Source organism: Cyprinus carpio, chromosome A19 (assembly GCF_018340385.1).
Source record: "Cyprinus carpio isolate SPL01 chromosome A19, ASM1834038v1, whole genome shotgun sequence".
Taxonomy (NCBI): Eukaryota; Metazoa; Chordata; class Actinopteri; order Cypriniformes; family Cyprinidae; genus Cyprinus; species Cyprinus carpio.
This window is the reverse complement of record NC_056590.1, coordinates 16,239,129-16,251,877: the sequence shown is the minus strand read 5'-3', so window position 1 is coordinate 16,251,877 and position 12,749 is coordinate 16,239,129. Positions and strand designations below refer to the sequence as shown.

The following is a 12,749-nucleotide window of genomic DNA, read 5'->3' as shown; positions in this document are numbered from 1 at the left end:
CGTTCTCATTGTGCGCATGCGTGATAAACGCAGGTTCTGACATCATCACACTGGAGGTGTCAAACCTAACCAAGCACTGGATCTTTGTAATGCTGTGGAAGCTTTGGTAAGTATTTGTTTATGTATTTGAAAAAGCTGAGTATTTCACACTATTGTTTGTTGTATATTTAGTCTGTTGCTGACTGACAAAACAACTGAGGACTGTCGGTGTTTTTGACAACAGTGTCAGAAAGCTGTTTATTTCCGGCTCTGTTGCCTAGAGGATCCCTTACACGCCTATTAACGTGCACAGCGCACAAAACCGCTGGGATCTTGTAAACATAACAACATTCCACAGCAGGCCACAGCTGAGCATTCCTGTATTTAGTGCTCGGGAACACTACTCACATGACAACATGTAATAAATAATAATAAAACAACTCCTACAATAATCATCAAAAAAAAAATAAACATATTTCCCCTCACATACACACTTTAACAAACCAGTTTGCATTCATGATACTCCCTTTAAATAATTGTATATGAAATTCTGAGAATATTGGTTCACGTTACAAGTCATTATAGAAGCATTGTTTGAGCAAAGACGCCTGAACTCTCAGCAGTGCAGCATCGCCCCCTTCTGTACAAACGACGAACAGCACCAAGTCATGAAAAACTAGGAGATGCCAGGAGGTCTTAATAAGTTTAATTCATGTTATGGGAAAAAAAATAAAAAAATCGAAAACATATTTTTCTACATAATTTTATGCTCTTCTCTGACATTCCATCAGCTAAATATTCCTTAAAACTTGCTTGCAATAACAAGCCAATTTCCAATTAGGTGTGCATGATTTATTAGCCAATCACTCTGAATTTGAATTATTTTTCATTAGTACCCAGCTTAAAAAAAAAAAAAATGTTCTAAACACCAACCAACCCATCAATTAACATCAATAAATAAAAAATACAATTGATCATTTTGCAAACAATGTTACTTTTAAATGTTCTCCGATTATTCTGAAAAATTTAAGACCAAATAAACATTCTGTTAATGTTTCTGGAAGAATATTTGCTCATAACTTTAAGAGAACCTTTCCAGAGCATTAGCCAAAGTTTTAAGAACATTGCACTCACTAAACCAAAAAAAAAAAAAAAAAAAAAAGAGTTGATTTGAGTTTTTTTGGAATTACATCGGTCAGAAATTTTGGCATACCTGTGATTTATAGATAGGTTATTGTTATATTTCAATTATCACCGCAAATTGCATTCATTCACAGTTTTGTCTTAAAATGTGATTTAACAGAAGCAGAAGCTACACAGACTCATAGAAAGTTTGCACAAAAGCATAAGGATGATTCAAAATGGCCTTTTCAATAACATTACATTTTAATTCAGTGGGTTTACACATGTAAATAAGGCCTAGTTAACAGCTGTGCTCCTGAACATATATGAAAATATCATTCTCAAAATCTTCGAGCATCTTTTCAGATGAGGATGTCAAAATTTATTAGAAACTCTATGATCTTTACATGCTCAGTACACCATTCGAGTGATTCTCAAGCCTCAGTCAGCGGTGTGAGATCATACATTAAGGTCTCAAATAATTCACCCCTGCCGCTGCTTGTGTCTGGGGTGGGATTTGCAAAAAACAAACAGCCTTCCACGGCGGCGGACGAAAAAGCAGTCTTTGCAGCGTCTTTTGAGGGCAGTTTTTGTCTTCATGCCGGCAGCTGGTTGAACACACAGGAGCTGCTGGCATGGTCCAAGCAGAGGTGAGAGGAATGGCACGTGTGGCTCCCTCACTGGGTGGATGACTCCTCTGAATCGTGCCGTTGCAGCTGTGATGGTGGAGATGCATCTCTGTGCACCTACTGCAGGAAAGGAGCCGAGAGCAGCACATCTGGCAACTTGGGACAACTGCCGTGTCAAGGAACCAACAAGACGCGGGAGCAGTAGCGGTGCCATGCTGTCAACACCTAGTGAAGCAAAAGATCACAACACTCAGGTGTATGAATGTAGTCCCCCAATTCAGATTCCTACACTTACTACTGTAGTAGCTGAACATGTGCATTTATGTAAACAGAGAACAACTGAGAATCCAGAATCATTTACAGCTCTTTCCAAAAAGTCATACGGCACTGACAAAATAACCATATTACGCCATCAGATATGAATTAAATGCAGTATCTATATTATTTTCAGGTGTTGCTAGCTTCTAATAAGATCTACATAAAATTAGGAAATGAAATAATTTATTGTAAATATTGTGGTTGTAATGCAGAAAATAATTACCTTCTGAATGAATTTAGTCTTTGATATTTAAAAATATTAACAAAAAATTGGTCTTGACTAATATATTTAATGGTGAATAGAGGTTTTTTAAGGTTTAGAAGAACTCTATCTGAATATAGTTTCTTTAAAATTGATATTTTAAATGATATACAGCATTTGGATATGAGGACTGGTGCATGGAATTAGAAAAAAAATCATAATTTTGATAGAAATTTAAATGTTAAGAACATCCTATTGATCATTTATGATTAATTTGCTATTTTGAAAAACTAACAGGTAAGTTAAATATGTTTTGTCCCATGTCTAAGGTATAAGTTTTCATTTTTAATTTTCAGATTTTTTGTTTGTATTCAGAGCTACATGCTACAATACTAATCTCATTTCCACATATATGAAATTACTGAGATTCTATGTAGAAAGTTTAATTTGAAAATAATAATAAACCTTCAGGCTAGCTGGCTAACGTTAGCTTGCCAAACTGATACATTTCTCTTCGTCGGCATTTGAATGCATTCGTTTAAATAGTACAGATAGACATAAAAACAAAAACATGCATCACATACCTGTCTAAAAATCCCACTAGAAACGCCTCTTTAAGACAAATATTTAATCCAAAATCTTCAATGTGAAGACAACATGCTTCAGACGGACAGAATATCCACGAGTTCCTGTGACGTAATGACTTTGAGGAAAGTCATAACGCGCGCATGCGCAGTACAATCGCTGGATTCAAACTTCTCCCTATAGATAGCTATTCTATTACATAAAGTAACACGTGCGTGTTTTAAATAAAGTTGCATAATATATCGTAAGTGGAAAATGTTTGCATGCACAAATATAGTAATTACAAATGATGTCATCTGTTCTCGACCAGCAGGGGCCAGCAGAGAGCTATCGTGTTCATGCACACAGCAACGCAAAGGCTGTTGGGTAATGATCACAGGCAAACATGGCAGCCACTCTTCCAAGCATCTTGTCATTCGGTAAAATTACGAAGGCTTTGCTCAGTGGCTTGAGGTTATCTGCAGTTCCAGCCCAGCAATACAGTGTTGAAGTTTCTATTTATGGGGAAAAATTACTCACACGGGACAGATGAAGCTCAATTTTGATGCATTTAAAGCACATCTGTTTGTCTCCATTAGCATTCGTTGTGAGAGTAGACGTGGAATGAATCTGTATTAATAGCAGTGCTGTTAGTTTGTGCATTTAGAGGCAGCTGGCTGATGAAGGATGCTGCCGCCTCTGTCAGTGTCACGGTGGAGCGGATGATTCCGTTTCCTGCTTGCTTTTGTTGCAGGTCTATGACGAAAAAAAGATGTGAGAAGGGCAAGATTCATCGACAGACAAAAAGAGGTCTCTCTAAACTACTTCAACACTGCATACGGCCACTGCAACAAAGCAGCACAAGTGATGTGCAACCCAAGATCACATGGTCATAAATGGCAGAATGACTTGAAGTGACCATCGAATTGACTTGTGGAAGGGCCCTTTGTGCAGGGAGTTATTCACTTACTTTATTTTGGAAACGAAAATAGTTCCCCAAGCCCTTCTACAGTGTCTTAAGCAGGGGTGTCCGATCCTACACCTGAAAGGCCAACGTCCTGCAGAGTTAAGCTCCAACACACTTGCATGGACGTTTCTAATGAATCTGAAGACCTTGATTAACTGGTTTAGTTTGTTTAATTATAGATGGAGCTAAACTGTGATTTATGCTCACTTGAACCAAATACAGGAAATATGTGATATAAGTAGTTAAGTGCAAAGACCACAAGTGCGGGGATTTGGACAAGGCATCTGCAGGACAGAGGCCTTCATGGAACAGGTTTGGACACCCCTGGCATAAAGCATGGTTGACATATTTGAAGTGCTTGAGTCAGTTGAACTAATCAAATGTACAGAAACATGTCTGTCTACTTGTCGCACATAACATTATATATAATATAGCATCATGTATTAATTAATTCCATCATGCATTAATTAAAACCTTTTTACAGGACAAGGAAACCAAAGTCGGCACGTGTGGATACTGTGGGGTGCAGTTTATGCAGAAACATCATCACTGAAGAATCACACACACACACACACACACACACACACACACACACACACACACACACACACACACACACACACACACACGAGTCTCTTAAGGGCGCTATTTACAACATTTACAAACAGAGGGCGCACATGGGCTTTTCAATATGCTATCAACCCTTAAGAATTACAATGTAAATGGGATGTGTATGTCAGCATATTCTTTTGAAAAATTTTCAAATGATTTTTGATGTTACCTTTTGCACTGAAAAATGTTTGGTGTAAGATTTGCTTCACCCTCAATTTATACACAAATGATTACAAAGAAATAGCAAGTAACATCGAATTGAATGTCAAATTTCAAAGTAGAAATGTTGAAACAGTATTCTCTTGTAAAACATACTAAAATAATCTTTGTACTGTTTATTATTTTGAAAGTTCACTCTTCACAGAGATGTAAGAAGAAGAACTTTTTTGTTTTTTTGTTTTTGGTCAGCTTTATAAAAAAAAAGAAAAAAAAAGAAAAAGAAAACAGCTAAGCCCGGTTATAGCTGGTTTGCAGACTGGTTTTAGATGGGTTTTGACCACTTTTTTGGCTGGTCAGGCTGGGAGACCAGCTAAAACCAGCTATTTCCAACATAAACCAGCTGCTTTTTTGCTGTTGTTTCAGCAGGGAAAGAACCTTTCAGTAAACAGTTATTAAAATAATATTTTTTCTTAGTATAAAGAATTCATATTTATAACTTGAGCGAGTAATTCTATAAAAGGCCCTTTCAGTTTTGGTTCAGTCAATTTATATGTGAGAGCATATGTGCAATACCTTGTGAGAATGTAACGCACATGTGGCCTAAATGATCTGACATATCTCATGTTTAATCAAAATCTCTGGTCCTCTTGTTCTGAAAGAAGACCTTATAAGTCCGGTCAGCTGCATGCTCACATACACAAATTGATATTACCCTACTCCGACACTCTATAGGATAGAAATGGTGTTCATTTTACTTTCAGCTATGTTTCTGAAGCACTTCTGGCCAGGATGACATGAAAAAAGAGCAAAGGGTGAAAGAACACAGCCACCTGCATCTTTAAGCACTGGTGAGATGCGTTCCTGTCTCGTTCCTGCTAAGTTTGGAGAATGTCAAGGGGGATTTAGTCTGATAAGAAACACTAGTGTGGAACAATACATGTTTGAGGAAGATCATATATATATTTCATCAAGAGTATTCTCTGCCGGTGTGGCCGTGCCAAATTGGCCTTGTGGCAGTGTGGAGGAAGACCGGTCTCTAGTGGTGCGTGCAGTGGAACTGACTTTTCCGGCTGGAGGCCCCTCAGGTTGAGAGAAAGGCAGCCATGCTGCTGTAATTGGGGATGGTGACAGAAGGCAAGAGACAGCGTGATGCCAATTAACCCTCATCTGTGCTGTGTCCTGTCCAGTATGTGTGATAGGTAAGGGGAAGGCTTCATTGTTAAGGGCTGTGGATTTTCCTCTTTATCAGGAGGCATCTAAATTGCAGGTGGTTGGCTAGTTTAAACATTGCTCTGAGCAAAATCTTGGGGTGAAACTGAGCAGATGAATTGTGCTGCATAGAAAAGTGCTCTCTATTATTCATGAAGCTACAATGGAGTCGGCAGAGATACAGAAGGATGTTGCAGGTTCTCAGAAAACTTTGTCTTTCAGATTGCTCCGCAGCACTGTTTAACATTTCAATGTGATCACCATTTCTTTCCACCATAATAATAATTATTTTATTCCATTTAAACCCAACCCAGTCAGAATCCAACCAGCATGTGAACATTTGAGAACAAAACTGCAGTGTGTTTGTAATAAACAGAATGTTCTCGTCCGTTGGTGTTCTTGGTGTGAACGGGCCTTTAGAATATACTGAAGGATTATTTTATGTAATTTACAGAACTGTCTTTCGCCACATGAATGGATTGGCTGCTTCTCTTTATAATTAGACTCCTCTTCCAAACTGTCAAAAAGAAACTGTAGTGTTCCTTGATATGACCACTAACTTCACCTAATTGTCTGCACTAATTCCCTTCTGCCACATGTACTAGAGTCATGACCTTTACTCAGGAGACTGTGTCATGTTTCTCAAAGCCGGACTCTTCCTTTTGCCTCAAGAGAGTTTATGTGTGTGCGTACTAAAGATTTAGGAATGAGATCCACCAAATGAAAGAAAAGCTGTTGTTTTGTTAACATTTAGAAAACTTTTTCAGGACGTTTATGTTGTTATGTTATTATTTTGTTGTTGTATAATGGCTCTGAATGAGACAAATCGCAAAAAAATAAAAAATAAAAAAAAATAAAAAACTGTTTTTTTTTCAGCTCAAGTGTTTAACACAAAATCTCAACACATCTCAATCTTGTAATCCAAAAAAAATTAAAATCCAAAAGAACAGAAGTGAGTTCTCTTTTAACTGTGAATACGAAAATGGGATTTCCCATTTCTTTAGTGTGCAGCAAGTTTCTTCACCGAATGCCTGGATGTCATTATTTATTACCTTAAATGTAAGTTATTTATAAAGCCGAAAAAGAAAGGAATTCTCGGATGAATTCGTGCTGAATAATTCAGCCTAAAATCGTTAATCCCATACAAGGTTGTGGCAGGTTCTCCTCTGTTCTAATAAATACTTTATCATCATCATCCCGAGCTTCAAACTGGAAAGAATGAACAAAAAATAAATAAATATGTAAAGGGCAAGCTTCAAGTGCGCAATTAACACACAAGTCTTAACACCTAAACTTTTATGCGTATCTATCTATGGTGGCTTTACAATAAAAAAAAATACATAAATAAAATTGCACTCTTTAAAACAATGCCAAATAAGTAAAGTATGGACCGTTTTTTTTTTATTATTATTATCTTAAAACGGATACATTTAATGATGGAGTGACACCAATGTCTGTGCCACTTATCTGGACCATAGGGGTTTCAAATGATCAAAAATGAAAAGAGTGAGAGACCAATCTGTCTACTTCATTTAGAATTTGTTAAATCATAAGTTACTTCACTTCTCTCACCAGGGGTTAGGATTAGACTGTCAAAGGCAATTTGTCTTTCTTCCTATAGTTGGTTTTAAAAAGACAGGCTGAGTTTGCTCATGTCTCAGGTGGCTCTAAATGGCACCAATTCCTTACTGACAGTACTGCAAGCCATTTTAACTATTATATGTTTTTGTTGCTACTAGTAGTTTTTTAATTAATAGCAAGTAATCCAGTAATGGCTATATCCTTCACACTCGCACTAGTAACAATTCATTAAACACTATAATTATTCCAATTTGAATTGGACTTATTCACTTCCTGCTATTCCAGTTGTTTCTCATACCCATTCTAGTTTTACTAGTAACTATTCATAATAGTTTTTTCTTTAGTATGCAAATAGATGCTAGTGTCTATTACATTTTTATTTTAGTACACATTGAATATTCATTATAACCAATTTATTAGATGTGGACTGAATTTTTGCTAGTGACATTCAAATCTTAATGTCAAGATTTTATTTTATTTTTATTTATTTTTTTACAAGTAAACAGCAATTAGCTAAATTCAAATTCATGTATGTATGTATGTATGTATGTATGTATATCTATCTATATATAGTTGTTAGTCACTACTGGATTACTAACTGGTAATTAAAAATACTAATAAAACTAATACTAATAAAAGCCTTAGTAAAAAAAAAAAAAATACTAAATACATTAATAAAAATAAAAACAGATGGTAGTTAGTTTTAAGGGATAAATTTTAAAATAACTTGCCATATCAGTCACATAATAAAAAAAACAACGCTTCACTGACTCAGACTTTTAGGAGTACCAGACTTTTAGGAGTTAACAGTTTAGCAGTAAGATCCCTTGAGTATTTATATTTGTCATGACTGAGTGAATATAACTACCAGTCTAAAGGACATTGTGTGGAAGGGTTCAAGTTATGGATGTATGTAAAATCACGTTGTGTGACTCCACTGGAAAAAACAACAACATTCAAACAATAAATGCAACCAAATAAAACAATCCTAGTGACCAACATGCTCTTGGGAGAATTTCAGCACCATGGACAGCAAACATTTTATTTATTTGTTTTTTCCAGAAAATGACTCTTTATTTCTGGGGATGTGACATCAGCAACTGAGACTTCTGTGTACGATGCTATTATACAGCAGTGATCACTTTCTTTTACACAGACAGAACCAGATTTTTTCTTAAGTGAAAAGGTGCCAATCTGACTAAATCTACGTTGCCGTGTTAATAAATTCTAAATATAAAGTTCATCAGACTTTCAGGAGGTCTTACAACAGCTTACAAAATGAAAATAATAATTAAGACCTTAGCACGATTAAATTCCAAACCTCGCATGTGGCTTCTGTGATGGCTCAACTATTCAGTTTGGTGCAACCAAAAAAGTATGAGAAAAAAACAAACAAACAGCGAGACAGTTATGAAGTATGCTGAGAGGAAGTAATAGGTCCTGAGTGTTCAAGATAGTTATTCTGTGAGGAAATGGCTTCAGTCCATAACTCTGTGGAGTTGCTGAAAGTTTGGTTTAAGTTGGTGTGCCTGAATAAGGGATCGTGAAACACACCGTCAACCCAGTTTCTAAGAGTGGCCACTGGAGACTCTTGCTTCCTCTTTGTTATGCCTGAGCCTGAGTCACAGTTTGAAGAAGAGCACGACGTTCTTTTATGCATGCATGATGAGTAATCGGCTTGGTTTAAGGACGTAGCAGTCTGTGCAAGCGACCAGATTTTTGGCTTGGTTTCAGTGGTCTTTTGGCCTTGTTGAAGGTAGAACTTCACTGTCTGGTTGTCTTCAGAGGTAAGTCTTAAGCGGTCTTCACTTAATTCATGGACATCTCTCGGGAGCTCAGTAACTGATTCATGAAAAGCCTCTTTAAAATGGTCATCTGGACATTCGCTGGTCTCTGAACGAACGTGCATGACAAAGGATGGTTTCGATTCGCACTCTGAGCCATCTGATTCCACTAGATCGAAGTCTTCCAGATCGCTGTGAAGTTGATTTGCATCATCATTTCCATGGTTTTCTGGAGTTATGAAACAAATATTTAAACAGAATATGAAAACATATATACAACAATATAATATAACACCAAAGGACGTTATAGTAACTATAATAATAACTATAAAGTTTTAATAATTGTAATTCTATGAGAATAGGGAAGTTGACGAGTCACATTCCAAACTTTTTGAAGGTTATCATTCTTGGTGTGAACGGGCCTGAAATGTCTAAATCTAAGTGCAGCGCATACAGAAGTGGCATTTGTGTACTATAACCAATCAACAGCAATTCGCTGAAGTTCTATATATATATATATCGCTATAGGCTACATGCACAATCTGCATTTCAAACCAAGAGTAATATCAAAAAGCTTTCAACAAACCATTGAATTCTTGTTCAGTTTTTATTGGCTCCCCCTGCGATTCGTCCATATCTTCTTGGTCGTCATCACACTCTTTCTCATCTGAGGTCTTGTTGCGTGGTGACCACGTCATCTTGTTTTCCTTCTTGAGTCTTCGCCGTGCGTTTGCGAACCAGGTGGACACCTGCGTAAGGGTCATTTTAGTGATGATGGCCAGCATGATCTTTTCACCCTTGGTGGGGTACGGGTTCTTTTTATGCTCCTGCAGCCATGCTTTCAGTGTGCTGGTGGTCTCTCTGGTAGCATTTTTTCTTCTTGTGGCCACATCTACAGATCTATATCTAAACAACATGACAAGTAGTGTATTTGTTTAAAAATGGATACGGAATTTTCAAATACAGCTATTGTGCAAACAGTCCATTGATGCAACCAGAATAACTGTAAGGAGGGGATAATTCTTACCCATATCTGTCATACTGGTACTGTCCAATTGGGTAGTCGTAAGGGTAGTATGCAGAGCTCTGCGTGACTCTTGAATGTCCTGTTGCCACTCCATCTTTCTCACTGAGTTTACCCTAATATGAAAAAATGAAAAATTAAATAATTACAAAAGACCTCTGTGGCGATGCATATTAATGATTGGAAAACTTTCTGGACAGTGCAGGTAATGTTCACCCCTAAGAAATAGCATATATTTTTTTTTATTGAAACAAACAAATGAAACGCATACCAGTGGATAATATGAGGCTGAATCTGGACCATAAGAGCTGCAGGTATCATAACTGTGACTCTTTGAACAGGAGTTGCCATAGACAGCGGTAGGGATCAGGTCATGACGGCTGGAGGCCACAAGCCTACTTTCATATACCGGGCAATAAAGCGAGTTTTGAGGAGAAGCTGCCACTCCAGAGTCCAGCAGTGAACCACTAGACTCATAGCAAGCGCTCAGAGCATTAGAAGACATTAAAAGCTGCCAAAGAAAGGACAAAGAAGCTTTAGCATGTCCTTGAAAAGTATGGGACACTTATTTCTGCATTTAGAATATTAATGACTTTACATTAGTTAAAAGAACATTAGTCTAAAGTGCTATGCCCATCTACAGTCAAAGTAGTTACAAGTAAAGAGTTTGTAACTATATATATATATATATATATATATATATATATATATATATATATATATATATATATATATATATATATATATATCTTTATATCTATATATATATATATAGATATTTATACATATATATACATATATAAATATATAAAGGTTTAATGTTACAGAGTTACTGTTTCAATGCATGTGGATGATTCTTCAATTAGACACACTTCTGACTACATGATATTTTGTAAAAGGACTCTTCTATAGTATATTTTTATTTGAATTCCAAACATTTATCACAAGTCATGGAATAAAGATCTGATTATGGCCTTGATGTGGATTTTGAAATAATATGATATGGTGTAGATTTTAATATTGAGGGTAATGATGTATGATAGTAATGAAACATTTATCTTGTTTTTTTTTTTTGTTTTGTTTTTTTGACAAAAAGCTTTCACCAGCTAATTTAACTTGTTAGCAAGCAGTAAAAGTATTATGTTTAAAACTGAATTAAACAAATAACACAAAATTGATTGTTTATAAATTAAGATGTCAAATAAATCACTGATCATTTTGGAAATTTATGTCTACTAAACCTACGTTAAGAATTTTAATCTTGCAATCTCTAAATGAATTAAATTTATCATCTTCAAATCTCTCATTCTGCTGTTCTGGCATAAATATGCCACCCTGTCACGTCTCATTTTCATCATAAATATATATAAAAACAAGAACAACTTTTTTATAATATATAAAATTATATATAGTTCACAAGTGAAAAGTTACATTTCTCAGAATTTCCATGATTTTAACACTTTTTTTTTTTTAAATTCATCATTAAGGGAAAGTTAATAGATCTAAGTTAACAATAAGTTATTATTATTATTATTATTATTATTATTATTATTATTATTATTATTATTAAGTGGGCAAGTCCAAAATAGAGAAATTCTGGCAGTTGTATTCTTTCAAAACTAAAAATAAGTTTTTTTTTTTTTTTTTTTTTTTTTTTTAAGTATAAGAAAGACAATATAAAAGTTTAAAGCTTTTCTAATCTATACTTAACAAAACATATGAATGAATGATTTCTTTAAAATCAGTTTAGAGGTCAGAACACTTCCCCTAATTGAAGAATCACTCAGTTATATTTAATTAATATAGAGTATTCACAATTAATCATATTAACATCTCGCAGTGTAAAGTGAAGTGTGAAAGTGTTCAGTAAAGTTACCTGTGGTGCTGCAGGATATGAATAGCCAAACTGAGTAAATGACATGATGAGAGTCCAGCACAGAGGAGGCTGCAGTCCCGCCGCGGGTCATCAGTTCATCACCAAAATCTGCCATTAACTGGAGCTAAACGTCCCGTTCTTGTTTCTGTTCGTCTCTTGTACAACCAACAATACAAATGGCAAAAAAAAAAAAAAAAAAAAAAAAAAAAAAAAGTGCAATGTGACCAGATTCAGCGTGGTGCAGAATTGTAGTTGAAGCTGAAAAGAAAAGAAAAAAAATCCTAACAAATGTTAGCTCAGTTGCACGTTGTTTTAAACGCCGGAGACATTGACGTCACCGCGTCAGATTTAAAGGTCCAGATAACAAACGCGAATTGTCGCGAATCACGCCAAAAGTTGTTGTTCACATAGCGGGACACTTATATAGCCGCTGTATAACTTCAGAGTCAGACGATGCGCTTGTGTCCTCGCGAAGAGCCCGCGGGGTCTCGCTCACATTAATGAGGATGTGTTCAGTTTCCCTGGCCGCCAGCAGCCAATCAGAGATCTGACTCCAGAGCACAGACTGCTCGATCGCACATGATTGATGACCGTCCAGAAACGATCACCATAATTGCCTTTCTATGTACTTATCAAACACTTTTGTACCATTAAATAACACTGAATTGGTTAAAAAAAAAAAAAAAAATATTTATAAAACCTACATAAAAAATCACAGTCTTA

The 12,749-nt window shown here is 35.9% G+C and overlaps 2 protein-coding genes across 2 annotated transcripts; both read right to left on the bottom strand.

Moving 5' to 3' along the window:
• Positions 1 to 1,341: 1,341 nt before the first annotated feature.
• On the bottom strand, positions 1,342 to 1,955 carry LOC122148820 (39S ribosomal protein L36, mitochondrial-like). Its single transcript, XM_042776774.1, has one exon. It carries the CDS (start codon positions 1,942 to 1,944, stop codon positions 1,585 to 1,587), a length of 360 nt encoding a protein of 119 aa, XP_042632708.1. The 5' UTR covers positions 1,945 to 1,955; the 3' UTR covers positions 1,342 to 1,584.
• Positions 1,956 to 8,469: 6,514 nt separating this feature from the next.
• On the bottom strand, positions 8,470 to 12,622 carry LOC109084976 (iroquois-class homeodomain protein irx-4-B-like). Its single transcript, XM_019099625.2, has 5 exons — positions 12,027 to 12,622; positions 10,422 to 10,661; positions 10,154 to 10,266; positions 9,713 to 10,032; positions 8,470 to 9,355 (listed from the first exon to the last, which is right to left on the bottom strand). The coding sequence occupies exons 1-5, from the start codon at positions 12,069 to 12,071 to the stop codon at positions 8,751 to 8,753; spliced, it is 1,323 nt and encodes a 440-aa protein (XP_018955170.1). The 5' UTR covers positions 12,072 to 12,622; the 3' UTR covers positions 8,470 to 8,750.
• Positions 12,623 to 12,749: the final 127 nt, after the last annotated feature.

Bases quoted from the DNA above. Each gene is read 5' to 3' on its own strand.
- LOC109084976 (XM_019099625.2), bottom strand. From the start codon at position 12,071: ATGTCATTTACTCAGTTTGGCTATTCATATCCTGCAGCACCACAG. The intron at 10,662-12,026 runs GTAACTTTACTG...TTTCTTTGGCAG, and splicing joins CATATCCTGCAGCACCACAG to CTTTTAATGTCTTCTAATGC. The intron at 10,267-10,421 runs GTATGCGTTTCA...TTTTCATATTAG, and splicing joins CAGCCTCATATTATCCACTG to GGTAAACTCAGTGAGAAAGA.
- LOC122148820 (XM_042776774.1), bottom strand. From the start codon at position 1,944: ATGGCACCGCTACTGCTCCCGCGTCTTGTTGGTTCCTTGACACGGCAG.